The sequence below is a fragment of the Pezoporus occidentalis genome, unplaced genomic scaffold, assembly GCF_034315485.1.
Source record: "Pezoporus occidentalis ecotype Australia unplaced genomic scaffold, CSIRO_AGI_Poc_V1 ctg63, whole genome shotgun sequence".
NCBI lineage: Eukaryota > Metazoa > Chordata > Aves > Psittaciformes > Psittacidae > Pezoporus > Pezoporus occidentalis.
This window is the reverse complement of record NW_026915977.1, coordinates 5,344,604-5,367,737: the sequence shown is the minus strand read 5'-3', so window position 1 is coordinate 5,367,737 and position 23,134 is coordinate 5,344,604. Positions and strand designations below refer to the sequence as shown.

The 23,134-nt window shown below is 37.2% G+C and overlaps 1 protein-coding gene across 3 annotated transcripts in view; it reads right to left on the bottom strand.

Annotated features, from left to right (window-relative positions):
* Nucleotides 1–23,134, bottom strand: part of LOC134174862 (connector enhancer of kinase suppressor of ras 2-like) — a 189,754-nt gene that overhangs the window by 78,728 nt on the left and 87,892 nt on the right. For all 3 annotated transcript variants that reach the window (XR_009968814.1, XM_062640167.1, XM_062640169.1), the window contains exons 5-7: nucleotides 18,373–18,414; nucleotides 13,977–14,096; nucleotides 2,214–2,273 (exon numbers count right to left, since the gene is read on the bottom strand). Coding sequence is in view for 2 of the 3 variants with exons in the window: in XM_062640167.1 (XP_062496151.1) it covers nucleotides 2,214–2,273; nucleotides 13,977–14,096; nucleotides 18,373–18,414 (222 nt within the window). In the remaining variant the exon portion in view is untranslated. The remainder of the gene's footprint in view (nucleotides 1–2,213; nucleotides 2,274–13,976; nucleotides 14,097–18,372; nucleotides 18,415–23,134) is intronic.

Here is a 23,134-nt window from a genome sequence, read left to right as displayed (position 1 = left end):
TTGTTATCTATGAAAATTAAAAGTAAACACTGGCTCTGAGGTCAATTATCCGTTCAAAAGGAACGAAAAATCAATTTGCTGAAACACCAGAAATTACATGTCTTTGAAGCTGCTTTATCTCATGTGTGATTATACTTTTAGCAAAAAACAAAAAAGCAGCTTCTTATGGGGGTGTCTTACCAAAAGTTTTGACATCTAAAGTTTACTCAAAATAAAAATTATAGTGACTGGCAGCGTAGTAATTCCTCCTGTGAATTTCAGTTATAAGTATATAAATATTTTCCCTACAACTGCATTATATTTCTCAAATGAATTAGAATTACAGTAAAAAAGTGTATTAATTAGAGAACGAGTAATCCAATCTATGAACATAACCTGCTGCAACATAATCAAGAGGGATCATTCATAAGGTTCAGGACCCAAGGTACGCATACAGTTCTTTTAATAGTTCTAACTGCCGCCAATGACATTAATATAAACAAGCTAACGAATTGGAAGTTTAATTTGCATTAGACCTGTCTTCACAAATTGTGACACACAAATCATCAGCCTTTCCATGGGTTCGCACTGAGTGACAAGAACTGTGTGCTGTAATACTACCCAATAGATATAAATCACGTAGAACGAAATATCGCAGTTGAAGCTTACCCATATGGGCCAGCATACCACAGCAAGCATTTACAGCTTTGGTTAGCTGCATAGTGCTAATTTTATATTCCCTGGGTGTCAGCATTACATAACTTCAACATTCACTTTATAAAATCTAAACTTGTCGTTTATCCAGCTATGTGCTGTTTAACAGATCCAAGACTGAATGTGAAGTGTGACTAAAGGACCATATCAAAACCAGAAGGGATGGGTCCTATTATGAAAGCTGTGATGGTAATTAGGTTGCAGCAGTTGAAGGAGATTTGATTTTTTTTTTTTTTTTAATTTCTAATTATGCATTGCAAGTTAAGTAACAAGGAGGATATTTAGAAGCTCCTTTGTTATTCTTGTCACACTGTTTAGTTTCCTGTAATCAGTCATACTGATTCATGCGCACCAGCATTTCTGTGTGCTTTGGCTAACACTTCTGGGACTACAATGAAAATGATAATTAATACATTTTTCTTGGTCTCTTCTGTATTTCTACTACACATGATGGAAAATATGAAAATACAATGGTGCTTAAGTTATCCTAATACAAATCTTTCTTACACTGAATAATGAATGATTATTTTCATAAAAGAACTTTTTCATACATGTTCACACAACAGGGTTGTCAACTAATGTTTTCTTAGCATTGTCAAATCATCCATCTCATTCCACTCATGCACCAAAACCTGTTTGCTTCTTTCCACAATTTCTGCCCTCTTAGAGATAGTTCTGTCAGTAATTACTGCTAGACTGGAAAACTCTCTGCTTTATCGAAGATTATTCTATAACCTGCCTGATATCAAATACAGTATTTTTCATTATCTTTCTCCATTACCTGTGTTTTTCATCCACCCAAGCTGATGATAATGTAACTGTTTTAAAACTTATTATTTTACAATCTATTTTATTGCATCACTTATACATACAGAAGCTACTCATTTTCTATGAGTCAGTTCCAGGAAAGGCATCATCTCCAAAAGTCTGATTACTCTAACATTCTTTCTAAATTAATTTGGTAATTAGAAAGAAAAATCACACAATAAAATTACAGTTCATTCTGAGAAAAAAAAAACACAAAGAACTCTTAGCAAACATGTATTCATTATTGTGTGACAACATTTACTCACTGCATAAAGTAAGCTGACTGCACATACTAAAGGATGCTCAGAGGACAGCTTCACTCATCAGCAACTCTGATATACAAGTATTATTTTAGACTAGTGATGATGTTCTTACATTAGAAAAATTTACTTAATATATAGGACAACAATTTTGTGCCAGAGAGAGCATCACCATGAACACTATTGGAAAGGAGTCTCTGAAAAGCCATTTAGAACAGAAGTTCAAGATTTTCATTTTACTATGTTGTTAGTTATTAGTCACTTCACCACAGATATTTTTCTATGCTTATTTTCAAGGGTCCCAAGTTTTTAAAAAGGCAATATGACAGATGTAGAGCAAAGATAAAAAGTATTAATAAAAGTGGCTTAATTAAAAGTAAGATTTCATATTACAAAATTCACTGCATATATACAGAAAATACTTGTATGTATGATAAGAGTCTTTAAGCTTACGTTTTCAGTTGTTCCTGTGATTACATGTAGCCCATCATATGTTGATTTGATATACATTCCCTGGAAAAAAGAGCAAGAGACATAATTAATATTTGCAGGAAATAAAGAAATGATGTTTGCATAATAATTAGAACAGCGTATTTTTTCCAGTTTAAGGACCATAACATTATGGACCATGGTCAATTAACATTTGCGAATTTAAGTTTAACAAATATGTATCAAGACCCATTATAAACAGCACAGTTTTCTTACTTAATACTTTTTCAAATTCCAAGCAAAGGTTTTTTTGGCAGAACTCAACACTCGGCATCAGTATAAAAGCTTGTGCATATTCAGCATTTGAAATATTTAACATGACCTCTTTTCATTACAAGAGACATAAAAGTAGTATCAAAAACTGAAAACACAAACAGGAATTGCCTTTAAACTTAAATGCCCCATCTTCAGAGAGTTACTGATTCAATGAAAATGAAACCACAGTCTAACTCAGAAAATGCATGAGCCAGGGCTCATATTGCCGATTTATGGAGAAAAATGAACTTGGTGAACTAACAGGAGCTTTGCAATTAGTCCAGCAATAATTGTGCTTCAAGGAGGCAATGAACAAGATAAAGAGAGACAACCGAAGTAGGTATCTATCCGGCTGTACACACACACACACACAGAGAACTTTAAATGTCAGTGAGACTCAATTCCTTGTACGCTTGCCTCTCACGAATAAGGTCATAGCTTCGCATCTCTCCCTAGTATGGTTATCCATCAAATTTTGAAATCTAATTAATCTAATTGGTACACTGTACTGTTGATTTATTATTCTTTCAATAATTCTGCATCACCTTGTGCTATCAAACTGGAAGTTTAGAGCCCCCAGCAATAAGAAAGAACATTTTGTTCAGACTAATCAATTTCAAGATTCCTGAACACTAATGAAGATCTTCAGGGTAGCTGTTTACACAAACACTCCCCACCTCACCAATCTTACCCCCCCCCCCCCCCCGTCAAAAAAGGTAAAATACTACAACGGCAAGATTATGCTGCTCTCTACAAGTACCTAAACTGGAAGGGTAAAGAGAAGATACAGCCAAACTCTTCTTCAGAGCGCACAGTGGGAGGATGAGAAGCAAGGGGCAAGTTGGAACTCAATTAAAGAAGAAGTTGGTTTGGTTTGGTTTTAATTTTACTGTGAGGATAATAAACCACTGGAACAGAGTGGAAGGATGTGCAATCTCTACCTGTGAGATAATAAAAGCTTGACTAGATGAGGCCCTGAGTAACCTGCTCTAGCTGGATCTGGTTTGATTTTTTTGTCATGAGAAAATGTGACTTCTACTTTAAGGCAAGCTAGTTCAATTTCAACAAGTTCGAATTTTACTTAAATCGTAAAAGTTCAAAACTAGAACTGCCTAAAACTCATCAGGTTGCTTAACTCTGCTGCATAGAAAACTCCATTTTAGATTTTACTCACCGTGACTACTTCTTCTCATAAATGAGACTGCTTTATGAGCTTTTCGTGAAAAATAAGGATATCCAAATTAGACCTTGAAAGTCTTGAAATCACATTCATAAAATGTGATTAGTTGGAAGAAAGAAGTTTCTGTTGAGTCTTCCAGTATTTCCTTCTATACAGTTGGATTAAATTTCAGTTTGCTATTCTACTGGCTCTGTACTACCTTCAACTGTTACTGACACACATCTCATTCTCTTTCCCAACTAAAAGACATAAACAGGAGCACTAGATCATGAAAAAACCTGAAGGTTCTCATTGAGAATGGGACGTTGAATCTCCATTGAAAAATCTAAACATTTAAATCCATCTAGCACGTGTAACACTGGATTTCCATAGTGAAATTTTAGCCGGAATGTTACACAACACTGCTGCAGCCATCACAGAAGTCTGTTATTTTAGCACATAGTAAACTTCAGTAACACATTTCCAACCACACTTTTAATATCAAATTTAATATCACAATTTTAACACCCTACTTGTTTTGACAAGATTCGTTCCTCACTTAAACCAACAGACTAAGATTTTTAAGACCAAAACAGAACATAGTGCTAAATTTTTAACTAGAATTCATCACATAATTCTTCATTAAGTTTTGAGCTGCCTGTTAAGCTATGTCTATTTTTGGAAAAATCAAATTACAATTTTATCTCTTAACATACGCCATCTGAGAGACATAAATACTGACTGATCACTAAGAAGTATCCTACATTTTGCTATTGCTCTTTCATCTTAGCTATTAAACTTTAAGAACAAACTATATAAAAATAAACAACTTTAGTGAATGACTCATAGCCTTCAAATTAACCTAGGTGGAACTTTTATCCTTGTTTTCCCAAAAGAAAAATACTGAAAAGAGCTTGATTCTTGTTGATTGTTAAAGTAGAACTGTATCACATTGACATATCTGTGTTACCCAAACCCAGGAAAGATTGCATTCTGTCTAAAATTATTAAAATTGTTATATTGGGGGTTTTAAAATATAGTTCAGAATGCAAGGTATTTTATATTGTATAATATATTACATATATACATTTTACATACCTATATTACACAAAATAATAGCTGAAAACTATTTTTCCAGTTGGGAGAAGGTTTTCTGTATAATACTCATGACAAGATTGAAAGTACTCTTCAAAAGAAACCCCCAAAAATCATAGAATCATAGAATAGTTAGGGTTGGAAAGGACCTTAAGATCATCCAGTTCCAACCCCCCTGCCATGGGCAGGGACACCTCACACTAAAGCAGGGCACCCAAGGCTCTGTCCAACCTGGCCTTGAACACCATGAGGGATGGAGCATTCACAGCTTCCCTGGGCAACCCATTCCAGTGCCTCACAACCCTCAAAGTAAAGAACTTCCTTATATCCAATCTAAACTTCCCCTGTGTAAGTTTTAACCTGTTACCCCTTGTCCTGCCACTACAGTCCCTAATGAAGAGTCCATTCCCAGCATCCTCATAGGTCCCCTTCAGATACTGGAAGGCTGCTAGTTCCAGTCCCCTGATCATCCTCGTGGCTCCTGGACTTGTCCCAACAGTTCCATGTCCTTTTTATGCTGAGGACACCAGAACTGCACACAATGCTCCAAGTGAGGTCTCACAAGAGCAGAGTAGAGGGGCAGGATCACCCCCTTCGACCTGCTGGTCACGCTCCTTTTGATGCAGCCCAGGATACGGTTGCTTTCTGGGCTGCGAGTGCACACTGAAGCCGGCTCATGTTCATTTTCTCATCGACCAACACCCCCAAGTCCTTCTCCGCAGGGCTGCTCTGAATCTCTTCTCTGCCCAACCTGTAGCTGTGCCTGGGATTGCTCCGACCCAGGTGTAGGACCTTCACTTGGCATGGTTAAACTTCATGAGGTTGGCATCAGCCCACCTCACAAGCGTGTCGAGGTCCCTCTGGATGGCATTCCTTCCCTCCAGGGTATCAACCGAACCACACAGCTCGGTGTCATCGGCAAACTTGCTGAGGGCGCACTCAATCCCACTGTCCATGTCAGCGACAAAGATGTTGAACAAGACCGGTCCCAACACTGATCCCTGAGGGACACCACTCGTTACTGGTCTCCAACTGGACAATGAGACAACATACACCAAGTCTGAAAGAGCTTTATTTAGTCTATGTCATCTGACCTAGAGGCCAGATTATGTTCCCTGCTTCAAGTCACTCCTTCCAACCCTGTAAACATTTTTCCCTAGCTACCCCTGTCCTTGATACGCTGACTGTCAGCACTTGCCTGTCCTTTTACAACAGATAATGTGGTGTGTAACATTGTCCACAGTTTAAACTAGCTCACAATTGCTTTCTGTTGTAGACATGACTTCTAAAGGACAGTTTATCCTTCAACATGAAAGGACTCATACTAAGAAAAATATTATTTCTAAAGGACAATCTGTGTCAACCCTATTTTAGTGATTCATGTGTTTCATCCCCAACCCCATCCTCGTTTTATTTCTCAAAACCAGCATTTCCAAAGAGAACGACTAGAATCTCCAGGCATATTTCAAGCAATACTGGCACAGGTTAGCAGAACCTCTTGGAAGTTAAAATTGCTCAAATAAATATACAAAGTGGGTCATTTTCATCAAACTTCAGTTTAAAAATTAATCTACTCTGTTTTACAAGAAATGTCCAAAACTGCGAAATGTAGTCATTTAAAGAGCTGTTAATTCTGTGAACCCTGAAAAAGTATTCACAGCCTGAATTAGTCAGAAAAGCTGGACCTTTCTTTCTAACAAAGAGATAGCTATTGGCTATCTCTTTGTTCATCATGGTTTCATTCTGTTTCCACTGATATAAGCATTTTTAATGGTTAATAAGACTAAAAAACAAAAAAAAAGGAAATATATTCTGATTATTTTTTCTGTCAGATAATGTAATTGCCAGGCAAATACTGATTGAATACCACAGCTGAAGAACAGAAGCAGCAAGCTTATTTTCCGCAAGCACAGATACGAATAGCTGAGTAGATCCCGTTGTGACAACTGCTACTGCTTCTGGAACTGTTAGTTATTTTGTTTACACTTACTATTTGTCTGTGACTTAGAGCAGTTACACTGATTCAGCATATTCAAGAGCCATATTCTTCTGTAATAATGTATTTTATAGCATAAGCATAATCTTTGATTAACCTGTAAACTAATCTATTAAAAGAGGATCCACCTATCTGCTACTGTGATCCTATTAATGTCTGTTTAAAAAATAAATGGGATGGAAATGAAGCTATACTCTTGTAAGATGATTATTCTCAAATCACTCTTTACACAAACTGCTTGCTAACTATTTCATAGATTTCAGCCATGTAAGCTGTAAAAGCAAAAGAGCAGAAACATCAGCTAGGACTAAATAAGAAGAATGTTTTGTCAGGGGTTTCACAGACAAAAAGCACACAAATGAGGGAACTTCCAAATCCTGGAATCCATCCTAGGTTCCGGATGGGAAACTTTTAGTGGGAAGTGGCTTTTTTTTCTGGTTGTCTTCCACCTCCCTCTTCTTCTGGTGCTTCCTCTTCAACATGAATGGCTATCCCTCTCAAATAAGTTTATATCCCCCCCCAGCCTTTCCATCAGCTCTGATCTCCCCTTCTGTGTCCAGCACCCAAACCCCAGTCTTACTACAAGCTTTTTCCTACACACATCCAGCCCCGGAATCACTATGCAGACAGAACGGAAGGAACTCATCTGCTTTAACAGTGATATCCAAAGAATACTTTGTCATTTCAAGTTACTGGGCTAGAAATAAGTAGCTGCTCTTTAATATGTGATATGTTAAATGTGAAACTCCAAAGAATTATGCTGATATATGAGAGGTGCCACAGGACACGGAAATGTTTCACAGGCTGTTATATCAGGAATCTGACTGTTCCCAAGTAACTCTGTCACTGGTCTCTAATGAGAGTGACTTGAAAGCTTTTAATTAAAATCTGACCTTTTAAAACATATGGGAAGGAACCAGACATTTAAAATTCCAGTTTGAAGAGACAGTTGCCCAGAAAATGGTATTTCCAGTTGTAAGCAGAATTTTCTTCAAAATTTCTTGCAGACATCTGCAAATGGCAGCAGTGTAATTTTATGTGTCAACAACTATACCCAGGTCAATTCATGGATATTTCAGATAATGTTTGAAGAGCTCTGAATTTCACAATAAGACTAAACTCTTTTGGTATAAGCATTTCTGGCTCATAATTCCAACACTTCCATGTAGGCTATTACTGCTTTCTGGGTAACAATGACCTATTTTCAGAGGGTTCGTGTTTTTGTACCACTCTTTGATGAAATAAGACAAAATACTTGAGCATGAAAATGTCAGGGTTTTAAAACTACAGTGTAGTGGTCTACGTGTCTTCAACAGCACTTTTAGAAGGACAGGAGTGCAGGCTCGACTTTTATAACACAATTAAACATCAATAGCCAAGATTCAGGTCTGTAATGCTAGAAACTACCAGGGAACAGTTACACCCCTTGATCTTTTGCCTCTAATGTAGAATGGTTCTTTAACCTTGTTTTAAGTATCAAATTTGGACAAAGGCATATAAAAAACTGACAAGATAGATATATACATATATATATATATGTATATGTATAAACAAACAGACAAGGTAGCTTTAAGAAGGTGCCTGAAAGAGTTTTCACTTAAATTTCATTCCATTACAAAGCATTTCTTGAAATATTTTTTTGGTCTACCTCATATGCTGCAGTCCTTTGCCCACATTTATACTAAATGCCTCTACTTTCATTCCTGCTATACAGTAGCATTTTTTCTTCTTCTTCTACATAAGCAGAGTTTGGTTTGTTTTGGTTTTCTGGTCCTTCTTGAGCTTCTTGCCCCCCCAGTTTAACCAGACATTTTAACGTTGTTTTTTTTTCTTAGTTCTTTAAAACATTCATCTAACTCAAAAGAGAGTTTATTCTTCTTTCTTATGTTCCTTTTACTAAATCTTACCTAAATAGAAACCCATAGACAGCAAAAAAGGTAAGCTTTGACAACCTTTTTATGTCAAGCATGATGGAAGCTTGAGTTTCTCTAAGCCTTTAAAAAATAATGTGAACTAACAGTCTGACAGACATGAGTATTTCCACAAAAAAACCTGCCTTCACATTCTACTTTTTCTTCTTGCATTCTCTTGAAGTTATTTTCTTGTACAAATGGAAAGATTGGTTTCCATCACCTTAAATTACAAATTCCACAGAAAGAGAAGTACCATTTGAAAGGGTAACTGTACATTAGATAGATGAATAACCCTTAATAAAGACAGGGTTTAAAGAAAGGGTTTAAAGAAAGGGTTTGTTTCTGACAGCTTGTCTCTTTGGTTTTGAGGTTATTTTCCAGTGATACACAGCTGGTCTTATAAAAATATTTATTCCCACAATCTTTGCTTCCCTTAAATTATTAAATGAAACTGGAAAAGTTCCCTCTGCAGAAAAGTTAACAAGGCTGTGGATAGAAGTAGCGTATATCTCAATTAAAGGGTGACAGGTTACACTGTTTCTATCAGCAGTAGGAAGCTCAGACACAAGAGACAACAACAGCGGGGGAAAAAAAGGAAGAGGAATAACAGTGCTACTGCATTTGAGAAGCAAAACGTTCCTCAGACGTCAGAAAATACAAAACCAAACAACAAAAGCCCAACAGCCTGCCTGGTTAGAATTTCCTGCTTAAGGGTAATCATTAATCTCCTCAAAGAAGATTAAAGTTCCATGTACACATACAGCACATCGAGGTCAGAACATTAAGAAAAAGTTTAGTCTGGAATAATACTGGCTCTAATAAAAAGAATCTTCCACTACTGACAATCCCTGATCATCCAAGAGTAGGAGAAGAGAAAAAAAGCCCCAAACCTCCAAACCCCTCCCTGCTCCCATTCCAAGAAGTCTCCATATCCATCACCTCGTACAAAACACTCTGTTCCCTTAGCCTGTGTTTGATTATTTGACAGTAAAACTTCCATAAGGAAGTTTACCATGCAGTGCAATGAAATGGAAACCTATCTTTCTCTAAGCAGTAAGAAAACAATTTGTAATAAACATCTGTAAGTATAAAAACAATTCAGTATCCTTCATTATGCTACAAATGACACTGTAGATAACACAAAGAATTGAAAAACAAAAAGCCAAGGAAGGGAATTTTCTCAAATCACAATGCTGAAGTTATTTTGTTCTATTCTATTTCATAAAAACACCCGTATACATGTTCTCTTTCTGTCAAAGCTGACAGGGCTTCTCACGATCTAACACTTTCTCAGCCCAGGAGCTTATTTCAAGTTTGTGAAACTGGCTGTTTGAAACATGCTTTGCTTTCCAGACATCTTACTCGGGCTGATCGTGCAGTACACATCAGATGTAAATGGTATTACCTTATCCAGCACTACAATTCAGGAGAAAAAGTGTCTTACAATCTTTAAAGTTATTTTAAAATGAAATAGAAAATATATGGAGGGTGTTTTAGTATTTGCCACTGAAGATTTAGAGGCTAAATAAAGAAAAGGAGGAAGCAACTAAACTGACACGTATGATGGGTATACTTAGGGAAGGAATGGAAAGAGAGAGGAAAAATCCCAGTATGTTTCTGCAGGCAAAGAAATGCCTACAGAGATCAGGATACAAACACAGTCATCAGAACTTGGAATGGAACCTAAAACGTGTGCTTCCCCATGCAAATTCTGTATGGCAAAAACTGCCATGAAACTACCAACAGAGAGTGTGTTCTGGGCAAAGGGTGAGGTAAGACTTTTTTTATAAACCAGACTGAAAAGAGAGTTAAAAAATAAACAAAAACACCCAACTATTAAGCTCATAAAAGCACAGACATAAGGTTAGAAATTGCTGGAACCACAGATGCACATTCAAATGACATACAGACCCTTTGTGAAAATACTTATGGTCCAGAATTTGTTTAAACAGTTAAACACAGACACTGCCCCACAGGAGTTCTGACTCTGTGCAACTGCATGGACTTGGGCCTGGAAATTAATCCAGTTTCTGTGTAAGCCTTTGCAATGTCTATAGGATTTCTGGCTCATGTGTTGAGGAAATTAGAAGGCATAAAATGAAACCAGTCTGCAAACGGAGTTTTGAAAAAAGAGGAAGACTTATAATTAAGTCAACTGAGTATCATTCCAGATAACTGTGTTCTCATATAAATCTGAGTAATTTACACCATGCTTTTCACCAATGGCAAATAATTGTGTCAATTTTCTAGGTGCCAAAATGTATGAATCTCAAGCTAAAGTTCTCAATAGCTCTGAAAACCTTAGCTACACTTAAAAGCAAGAGAGACTATGTGTTAAACTTATGCTCTAAAAGTAACAACTGTTCTGAACAACTGTATGGTGGTAAGCTTCTCCTAAAAAATAGATTTTGGGAGATTTTGACCCAAATGACTCTGTTAGATTCCTGTCCATAAACCTAAAATTACAGTATAATTTTCACAAATGTTTTGTGCAGATGAATTCATTGGTGTCTGTGAAGCACACAGTAAGGCCACATAAAAAACCCCAAACCCAAGAACTCACAATGAAATTAGTAACTCAAAGGAATGCAGAGCTTAGCTGAAGTGTGGTAAATAAGACCTCAACCCCTACACTGAATGATAAGGATAAAAATGGAACTCTGAATACATTCCATTCAGTGAATAGCACTCATTTTTCTCTTGAATGGAACAGAGATCCTGTGGAAAAAAAAAAAACCTGCTATACAATCATGAGAAAACCATTTGTAATTCATTACTCTGTTCTATATTTGATACTGATTAATGTTTTCTTTTCCTTTTCACATGATTTTTCTTTTATTCCCATTTATAGTCCTTTTTCATATTTTCTTCTAAACAGAACACAGTGTCAGCAAAATTGATTATAAGGAACTTTCCAACCTAACATGTTACAGCGCCTTCACAATTAGGCACAGAAAATGCTGTTATTCACCGTGATTTCACTTCTTCTTAAAGAAAAAGAAGAAAAAGGAAAAAAATAGTCAGGCAATTTTGATTGCAGTATTTGCTCATGTCTTCTGTCAGCAGTGCCCATTTACCACAGTTTTGTTGGCTATAGATTTGTGTGTGCACTGTGGGTGAAGACTAAACCATGGCTCTTCCACCCAGTGTTAGAGTCCAGTCTACAGCATGATCACAGCATCAGCCCTATCTGCCTGATGTCCTGTTAGTAACGAGAGCGGTGTGGAGGAAAGTGTGGACCACATGACAGGCCACAACAATACAGTCAACAACTCTCATCTTGACACTCACACGTTAAAGGTTTAAATCATAACCTGATACTTTATGATAAGATGCTCAGAAAGTATATCATTCATTCCCAGGGGCTCTGGAAAGACACCTGCCTAATATTGCACGTTTTCAGCTCACGACCAGACATGCCATTTTTGAAGTAGGCTACACTCTTCCTGTCCTCCAGCAGTCTACACCCCTGTCCTAGATCTAGAGCTATCACTGAACAGGAAACACTAGCACTGCCAAGCCCTGCTTGTTATACTGCATCATCTCTGAGGAAAAGGCATCTTATCTCTGTTCACATTCTCTTCAGCACTGAGAGTGACCTTTCCTCTAAGTAGATCAGCAGAAATACATTACAGTTCTTGATAGAAAGGAAAGCTACATAGAGATCCAGACTACTAGCATACAGGATGTATTAGTCCTAATGTGAGTCGAAAGCACGGACTGATTTACAGCATATATACTACACAAACTGTAAATGACCTGGTATTTCTGGACACCCCTGCACTAACCCAGAAATCAGACCAAGAGGGGAAACTGGGCCACAGAGGGAACACATTTGGCCACTGGGATGCAGGAGCACAGCAAGCAAATTATATCTGTCTTCAGGATTACATACTAGGCTTTGCATCTGTGATGCTACAGAATTAAAATTAAATGCGTTTTATACTGTTGTAATGATCTTTGTTGACTTAATCTAAGAATAAAGGAAACTTATGCAGTCATACAAAACCTCCTCATGTTATTAAAATACACCATTCTCAAATTAATATGCACACCTCAAAATCATGTTCCTGTAACTTTGACAGGATTTGCATTCAATTCATGCTATTCTATATCAGACCAAAGAGTAAGATATTGAAATGATACACCACATCTCAACTAGCAGAAATTTAACTGTAAATCACACTGAATCGCAGTCAAGAAACATGCCAGAATGCCTATAGTAACACTCACATGTATTTTATTTGTTAAAGCTGAGATATTTGGCAGGTAAGTCTTATGGTTACCAACTTCTCCTCCTTTTTTAGCTCCTCCGGGTGCTTCCACCAACCCAGGACCAACATTCTTGGATACCTCCTCTTTAGGGGTTGGGGGGGAGTAAACCCAAGAAAACCAAACCTGAACCCTGAGAGGGCAGTTGGAGACATTATATGAGATTGTACTGGAAAAAGTAGTCTGTCTCTTGAGGAGAATGTGCAAGAACATCCTCATGCCTGCAGTGCTACCTTATTCTTTAGCTTTTATTGAGGCACTAGGTTCCCAAGCACAACCCCTATCCTCCTGCAGCCTACCAATAGCAGGATGTAAAGTAAAGGACTACTGAGAGGAGACAGAAATCTTTACCACCTGCCCCTAAAACTTCACAAAAATCCCTTGTCCAAAATATGTAACAGTACATTATTGTTTAAAAGTGGTAGCCAAATAATTATTAAATTATTACCTCTGAAGAAAATGTTAATGGTGTGACCCATTTTACTGCAGAGCAGCTGTGGCATTCAAAAGACACCTGACTAGTCTGCTCAGTCAACAATAACTTACGAGATTTCATTTTGTTTCTGGGATGATACTTCTGAAAGCTTTATTTGAACTGAATCCGTAGGGAGGCATATAACTATTTTTATGCAACCCCAAGAAACATATCTCCCACATTTTCAAACCACATTAACGATACTTAGTTCATTTTATTTGTATATGTATGTATTTGGGGATTACTTTGGTACATGCCAAAACCTGCAATATGGCTATCAAATGGCTATAACCTTTCCCTAGCTGCTCATGTAGTTACCAGTTGCACGTGAAGCCCTAGGTAAAAAAAGGTTTTAATTTCTTAAAAAAAATACAATTCCTTTATTTAGATAAATGTTAATTAAACCACTTTCGGAAATCTGAATCAGTTTACCAAATAAGTAGGACCCTGCGTGTAAATACATTCTGATTTCACGATACATCAAAAGAAGTTATCACCCTGAAGAACTGAGGCTTGTATTCTGTACTCTAACAGGTAAACTTTAAACTGCTTTGCTACTTACCAAACCCTCACTGGGCATAATGCTGGTGAGATGAACTACCTCAAGATGTGCTGACTGTGACACCAGAGAATCGGATGAGAGCGAAATGATGTGGTCACAAATCCCAGACAAGGTTTTACACTACGAAGAAAAACAAGTCAATATAATTGCTCATATTAAACTGAAACTACTAGTGAAGAAGTTCTTATTCTGAGAACTAATTGAGAATAAATAGATAATTTTACTTCTTAGCATTGTAAAAACTACAGGTATATGATAGTTAAGAACAAAAAGTTAAGGGAACAGAAAATAACCATAAATTACAAAAAAAGTTTACATGCATGTACATGCATGTTCTTCTGATCAAAACATTTTACTGTGCACTGAGAACAACTGTGTATCTGAACTAACTTCTCAACTCCAGCTACACACAAAACCAGAAACAACCTGATCAACTACATCCTATCTGTCATTATAATGTATCGACATAAATACAATGGAAGTCAAGTGAAAAATGTCAAAATAAATGCCTTATCCACCAACTCAATAATCTATTCTGGCTACCAAAAGAGCAACCCGATCAGCAGTGATCATTAGGTGAATCTGCATTAAACCACTTAGAAAGTGTTCCCTTTGTTAAAAATTACATTGGCAGATGAGTGCCTTATTTAACTAATTTCATGAAGTAAAATTCTTATGCATCTTCGAACACATCCTTTAACTGATATTCTGGATCACTGCAACTGTGCAATAATTTTCTTACCCTGCCTTCCAGCTAAAGATCTCAAAATCTTAATGCCAATCCACATAAACACCTTCGAAGTAGGAACTCCATTGCACAGTATTACTGAAAGACTAAACACGTCTCTCAAAGGCAAACTGTCAACTATATGGATTAGAAAGAAGTCGATCTGTACTCTTGGAGAATCTTCATATATAAAGATTGATTCCCAAGTTTGCATGTGTTGCTTAAAGCTTTCATTTAAAAAGACTATGCCTAAAAATATTTGAACCTAATCTGAAAGTGAAAGCATTTGTATGGATAGATTTTTGTATGTTCTTCAGGTCAAAGTTGTGCGGTATGCATCTATTTTCCTTTGGGGACTATACTCTCATTTTCCCTAATTACAGCAAATTCTGGTGAAATCAAGGGAAGTTTTATTCCAGGCATTTACAAAAGCATGAAGACTTCTAATAACTCATTTGACATATTATAGGTTAAACAAATAAAGTTGTCACAATGTATAAATTAACTGCCTGAATTTAGAGATTATGTTTCCATTCACTCATCTGGAAATCCAAGGACAGGTCTGGAGTACTGGATGTGGCATCTGTATTCTGTACCAGTTGCAAGGTGCAAAGTCCCCCATTCAGATATGCATGACTGCACCTAAAGGTCATCATTACCCAAAATATTTCTAGTAGTTTCAGCTTTGGGACAGAACCCCTAAACAAAACTTTAGGTCCTGTCTTCTGCCACCAGAGACATAGAAACTGGCTTGCTCAAAAAGTGGACCCTACTGCTTATTCTGCTTATGAATTCATGTTTCACCCTGTCTGTGAGTATATGCTTTCATCCAGCTTTTGAACTAGACATATCAAAACACTATGATGATTTCAAACTGAAGCCCTCTCTTATGCTTTAACATTTAAGATCATATGTATAGATTAGATGCAGACTAAATCCCAGACACATCACTTTCTACTTTCTGATGTAATTCAAATATTTTTTCAGTAAATAAACTTTGGAATGAAATAAACAAAGAAGGTTTCAGTCAAATTTACTGTTATGAATCTGTAAGATCTCCCCATGATTCAGAAAATCAAATAACATCTATGTAGGACTTTATCATGAGGAAAATATTCAAGAAAATTGTATTAGAGTATTTAAAAAGATCAGTTTGCTGCAAAAGAAGTTCAGCAGATACAAGAGAGGCCTGACACCAGTTGTAAATAATGCCAAGGCCAGGGTCAGGAAGTAATGTTTGGTACGGACTATCAACATGGGATGATACACCAACACATGCTGAAGTATTTTGGGCACTGAAAAAAAGGGAAGAACCGAAGTCTTGAGTACTAGTTCTGAAAGCACACAGAAGCAAAGTGCACACTCTCCAGATGGCGCAATACTACTGTGCTTCAGAAAATCTCAAACAAAAAAAAGGGTTCTTCAAGAAGTTCAGTACCTGTTGCAGAGGAACTTTCCATACAGTTTTACAGGTGGTTCAACACCAACATTCATCTGTTAGACTTCCCTCAATGCGCCGTGACAATAGACCCTCTAGGTAGCCACTAAGCCTTGAAAAAGCCAAGCAAACTTCTATGTCACAAAAGGTTTTTTTAGTATGGCAGCTACTGCTTGGATGGTAGAACGGATATAGTTAATAATTTGTATGTACTGCTGAGAGAAAGAACTAGCAGGTTGTCATTTATTTATTATGAGAGGCATACTATGTTAGTCTAAAGAACTGAGGCAGTCCCAACAACCACATTTGCTGAACAGATACCCAAAAAAAAAAGGAAACCTGACCCTCCAACATTCACTTCAGAGTGATCCTGAAGATGACTCCTTCATAACTTGTCTTTTCCCATAATACTTGAGTGCAGAGTAGACACAGTCCAGTCCCACGACTACTGAGGGAATGGCATCTGTGCCCTGTGATTGCAGCTGAGAACATTCTCCCTCAGTGTGGAGCTATTCCACACAAATCTACACTTCAGTGAATATCTCCAGTAGCCAATGAAGAAAGTCAACCATTGATCATCATTCTATAAATCTGTATTTACTTCTAAGCATACCTTTCTTAATATCTTTCAGAAAGAGAACAAAAGGCCATGTGGTGTTTAAGAATTACAGATTCTCTTACAAGTGTAAATTTTTACTTTAGAGCATCAAAATTATTTTTCTTATTTTTTATTTTTTTTATAAATATAGAGACCATAAAAGAAATTAACTGTTTACAAAGCTTATTCTTTAATTCAGTGTCCTTGAAATAAATTTTCTTTTTTTTTAAGATGCTGCTAGAAAGATGGTGATTCTTCTCAATTTACCCAGAGTTATGACTATAATCATGTCAATTCTTAGAGCCAGGATGCTCCGGGTCATAGCTTCACATGATTTTGCTCAGGCTAAGATGAGTTCTACTGCCTTGGGATTTAGGCTCCTTAAGGTTCATCACACTCTCACTGCTGAGCCTGTGGAAGGCTTAAAAATGGAAACTTTTCTCTCTTCACTTCCATCTTTTCAGGTTACCATCAACAAGAGGTAGAAAAGTCAAAAGTAATATTTGTGCTAAAGATGTATTTGTGAAAGTCATATGCAATTAGAATCGTGAGATAAAAATGTACATATATGTATCTATATATACATAGATGCACACACATACTCCAAATCCCAGAAGATTTCAGGTGCTTTTAGAAGTCCATTTCAGAATCAGGTAAGCTATTTCAGAATAGTAAGTTATTGTCTAAAAGTCACTGCATGCCTTTTGAATTTAACAGCACATAAATGTTTTAGGACATATTTTAATCCCTGCTGGAAGCAAAGTATGTGTAAAAGGTTTGGGGTTTTTGTTTTCCTGCTAAAACGAGTCAGGCACTTGGTTAGAGCTTGTCAAAAGCTTATCTGAACTTGCAAATCCTTTGAGATTTCCCTTTCACCATAGGGTTTAACTCTGTCTCAGCCAGTACAAGTTTTTAGTGCCAGTAAAATATAAAGGATTTGAACTTTACAGGCCAGTATCTAATCAATAACTTTTTATATAAGATTCTTCCATTCCTCTTCATCGCTGTATTTTTTGTGTGCACACTGTGCACCAATGGCTCAGTGTGACAACCAGTGAAGGCACCAGGTCTGAGGGATCCATTACTAGAATTCCACGTCAGCAATACTAATAGGTGTATTATACTAGTAAGAGTTCTGTGAAGCTTCTAAAACAATCTAAGAGCAATAATTATGTATTTGCAATTAACTATAGGTATAACAGGAATATAGGAACTGTGTCAGGGGAGTGAGAGGGAGCATCTGACTTTGCCTGCTAAAATAAACAGGTGTGGGTGTTACCTTATTACTATCGTTTGGGTAGAATCTCCATTTCTTTATGTTGATGTAAAAAAGGACATTTTAGAGTGTTAAATCTAGAGTACTGGGGCAGCCAGTAAACTGGCTGGTAGGAAGCAGAGCTATTACTAAGTTGGTTTCAGGCAGGGTCACAAAGCATGTAAGCTGATCTCTCTCTCGCTGGTCTTGATCTTATTTATGAAAACTTTAAGTTTTAGCAACTGTCACAATTCATCAGAAGCTGTGTCAAACATTAATAAACTTTATTTTTCTCTAGTAGCTTTAATTTTTTTAATATCATTTAAGTAAAAGGGGTAGGATTAGAGAAGAGCAAAGCAGAACACTTAGATTACTTACCACATGAAGAATTTTATTTTCTGTTTCATACACTGTACAATCCTGTGGCAAAATAAACAAAAAGCAATAAGTACACGTTATTTTAAATGTCCTGTGAAGAAATGAAAGGCGTCTTTATGCTGATAGCTATCTCTTACAGACGTACGTGTAAAGACAAATGAGCTCTTGAGTTTGTCATGACCAAAAGGTTACTTTACAATCTCAGGCCACTTGACTTCTCTTGTGGCTAGTTAACCTCAGGGATCTATTCGTCCCTTGTCAGTCCTGACACTCGTGTTCAAAAGTAACAACAATATAAATGTAAGCAGGGGGGGGACAGAGTCATGATAGTGAGAAAAAAGTAACTGCGTATAATTAATGTGGCACGTCAGATTTTCAATGATGTGCAGAGCAAGGGCTACACTGCCTGGCCTTAAATCAGGCAGAATGTTTGCTACCTGTCGCACAAGCTGTGCGGGGCGCAGTCATGTCAGACCTATCACTAGGTAGATTGTGTTACTATAAAGCACGGGAAGGAAGAGTAAACAGACAATATTTGACAAGTACAATGCTAAAGATGCTAAACATCGCATGTACATTCTGTCAGTTTCTTCTGCTCCATCTTTTGCTCCAAGGCCTGACTGTCTACACTGTGCACAAGGGACAGAAAAGAGCAGTGGTCCCATCTGCTTGCAGAAGTCACATAACTGCTTGAGCTTTGAACTACGGAAGGCACAAGCCACACCAAAAAGGGATGAGAAAGGACACAGGGCTGCTCATGCTGATCACTGATCCAGGAATATCCAGGAGGTTTCACTGCCGTAAGACCTCCCAAAGAACAACTCCATCCCAGCTTTCCATTACACAATGTTGCTCTTAACCATTTAAAGTAGGGCTGAAAAACAATATTCCTGATAAACCTCTGAATTTGCTTGTAACTTCTAGAGCAGCCATTTTCCTATTTTAGTTATTTTTTAAAGTCTAATAAATCTTATAACTCCATAACTTAAGAGTTATTTCTCCCTTAATGTCTGTTTTGATCTAGTGATACTACAGTGACTAGAATAGCACTTTTCCTTTGTGGAACAAAGCATACAAATTCCTAAAAGGAGCCTCCACTGCTTTTGAATGTTTAGGGAATTTCCTCAGCACAGCCCTCTGTAAAGCAAGGCACAGCCATGGCACAAGTGCTTCACTCCTTGCTACAGGAGAGGCCCTGGGTGCACTGAGGCAGCTCCACCGCGGCCAGGGCTCCACAGCACCACCCGGCATCTCCCTGTGTTCAGGGAGACCCACACCAGACCCTGAGGGAGGTGGGAGCCCCAGAGCCCTATGAGCCCTCCACAACCAAGCTGTGGGCTCCTCACCTCACCAGTGCCCAGCTTCCTGTCTGTAATGCCATACGTGCATTGAGTAATTACATTTAAGCAAATGAATGATTAATAGAAAAGCTATGTTGGGAGATTGTTAAACACTTCTCCAAGTGATATGCCATGTTGGAAAAAGCTTTCTGCAAAGCAGGATGAGGATTTCAGAACATATTTATAAGGATGAGGATATGACAAGTAAAAAACAGTCTGCCTTGTTTAGGTGTCTTAGGTGTTTAGTTTCCAAGTAAAGTTTAACTTATTGATATACCTAAAAGACCCCCTCAAATAACTTAAGATTCCCTATAATTTCTCTTTCCTGGATCATAATACCTTTGCAATAACAGCTGATTATTTTAAACTTCCCATTAAATAATTCCAACATCCCCACTGTATTTACTCTAGAAGCAGATTAGCTCTGGCTGTGGTACTCTGTGAGAGAGATAGCAGCTGACTGGCAGATCTCTGCTCCGCTTGTCCAGGGGCTTAAAACCTCAGCTGTATCCCCCCCCACTGAGGATACAGTGCCCAGCCCCCAAACTATGTTCCTGGGGTGCTCTCCTGAGGACCTTGTCCTTCCGCCCATCCATGGCTGCTGCAGATCTGATTCAACCTGCCTGAGCCGCTCAGCTCCTGGTACAGGCAACTACCGCAGCCTCTGCCCCAAGGGTCATGTTTATTTTGGAACAGTAGCACTTTTATAGAGAAATTAATTTCTAAGTGAACACCGTTTAGAGAATATTGTGACAGAATAAGAAAGTTAAAATCAGAAGACTGAGAGTGCCAAGAAACACAGAGAAGAATTTATATTAGCATTTCATGGTCAAGTATTCCTTTGATGTTTCTCCTGTATTCACACTGTTATTTTCTAGAGCACAAAAAAAGAATTCAATTAGTCAGTTTGGATGGCAATGCCCAAGGCAGTTTTCCCTACAAGTTTTACACACTTAAAACAGCACATCCACCATCTCCTTTTAACCCTCTGAGTACCAAGAGAACAAAATAATCACAGCAGGGCATACCACTTGACTTCAGAGCTAATGCTCCTTTCTAAATTATTCCTTTAATTTCTGTGCTAGAAACGCAATATGAGCTTCATTCTGAACAAACTTAATTACTTCAGGTCAGAGAATAGAAGCATTTTGTATAGAAAAACTGAAATTTTAATGTTTTGTAGAGCAGAATTAATGTCAGCTATACTTATGTTGCACATTCAAGATTACATTAGCATTAAAAATGTTAATGGCTTTGGGATTCCTTCCAAAATAGATGTATATTGACTTTTTTGCTTAAATACATCAGACTAGTTTAACTGAGAGGTTAAAAGCACTTCCAATATTACACTGACATATTAAGATAACGTAGGTCACGATATTCTTCTGATTTATTTTTCTCTGATACACAGCTATGCACTAGGGACCTCATTAATAAAAAATCAAAACCTTCCAGGACTAACATGAATAGAATTTTGATCCATTTTTCTTAGGAAATAAACAATATAGTTATAGTAATGTTCTTCCTACATCCTCCTTAGGCAGGATGACATGTTTAAAAATGGTTTGAGCTAAAAAGCTCTTAACAAAGCACCTGCATTCTATTTCCCCTCTGTAAAATGGTAAAATACAGGAATTATGAAAACAATCACAGCAGCAGTGTTACATACAAGTCAGCTTCTGCACTCTGCAGAACGACCTACCTTTCAAAGGTACAGTACGCATTCATAACTCTGATAAAGCAAAACAGCATTATTTGAATATTCATGAAGAAAAAAGGTCAGTAGGACTTGTGCTCACCCACACTATGTTCATAATTCTAGTTTCTATTTCCAAAAGGGAAAAATGCAAGCACTACTGAAATTTGCAGACAGATACCATAAAGAACATTTTGTAAGAAATGTTGAGGACAGTTAACCAACACATAAAGGTAGTAACACAAGTAAAATATTTATTTAGTTCATTACCTTAGTACAATAAACCTGCATGAGTTAAGTCAACTACTGAAAAAAAAAAAGACCCTATAAAGGAGCAGCCTGGAAGAGAACTTCAAACTTTATGATGTTTGCCAGTTGAATGCCATTTCCCAATATAACACTGCAGTAAAGATCTACTGCAAGCTTCGTGCGGTGGATATGACAACACGATATTTAAAAACATATTGCTTGCATATATAAAATCAAACACTTCTGGAATTAAAAAGAATGAGATTGCTCTGAAATTAGGCAAATATGCAGTGGTAAATAGACTGAAGTAACTTATTTTACTCGGTTTAATTAAGGTAAAGACTTGATCATAATCTATATTTAGAAAACAGTGAACAGATGTTCAATAACAAAATGTTCTTTAGCAAACGCAAGCCAAATAAGATGGAGGGGCTGAAAGCTGAAGTCTGCAAAGTTCAAACTGAAAATAACACCCACGTTTTTACTGGCAGTTGCTGAATCACAGAATAGTTCAGTTGGAAGGGACCTCTGGAGGTTATCTAGTCCAACCACCTGCTCGGAGGAGCAAATAAAAGTTATACCAGGTACAGGAAACTGCTGTGAAACAATTTCTTTTCATGGCAGTACAAACTAGATAGCTTTAAAAAACAAAGCTTCATCCTGAACACAAAGTGTTTGGCTAAAAGTAGGGTAAAAGTCTGCGTTATGGTGTCTGAATTTATCTCAGTGAGGATAATTAAACATTAATGAAGGGGAGAACAAGCAAAAGTTCTTTTGGCATTTGTTGGAAAAAAATTAGCCTGAGTTGTGCTGACATTCTTTCACGAGGCACAGTCAAACTTTTTGTTTAGAGGACATTTGTTCGTGCACTATAATGGATGTACCAAAAGCATCTATCACAAGCTTAAACATCTCAGACAGAAACAGAAAAAAATCAGAAACCCATTTCTATTAGAACAAGTGAACTCTTTCTACTCAATGAAAAATTAACCAGCGTCTACATTTTATGAACAAAATTCCAAACCTGTTCCTCAACTGTTATTTCAGTTATCTTTCCTCCAGGGTAACCTTGGCACTCGAGCATGACCAAATCCAAATTCAGTTAAGTAACTCTGGTGGATTCATTTTCAGAGGAGAAAGGAGAGCTAGCCTACCTTGAAGCTAAAGTTGCACTTCAAAATGAAGTCAGCAGCTCAGACACTTCAATACTCTGTTCTAACATGCTTTTTTTTGCACATTGTCATCAGCACATTTTGATAGGACATCACACCTTAAAATCAGGATGTGCCTGCAGCTTTCTGCATAATGCTATTCTTTCATACTTTCCCTGCTTATTCTAGTGAAGGTGATATTGTGAGAGATAAGAAAACTGAGTAAAGTACAATCCCAAGCATAAATGGACAGGCGTAAAACTCCTCTAAAGCTAAAGATCAGCATTCTCATAACCAGTATGAAAAAATACTGTTTCCAAATAAAC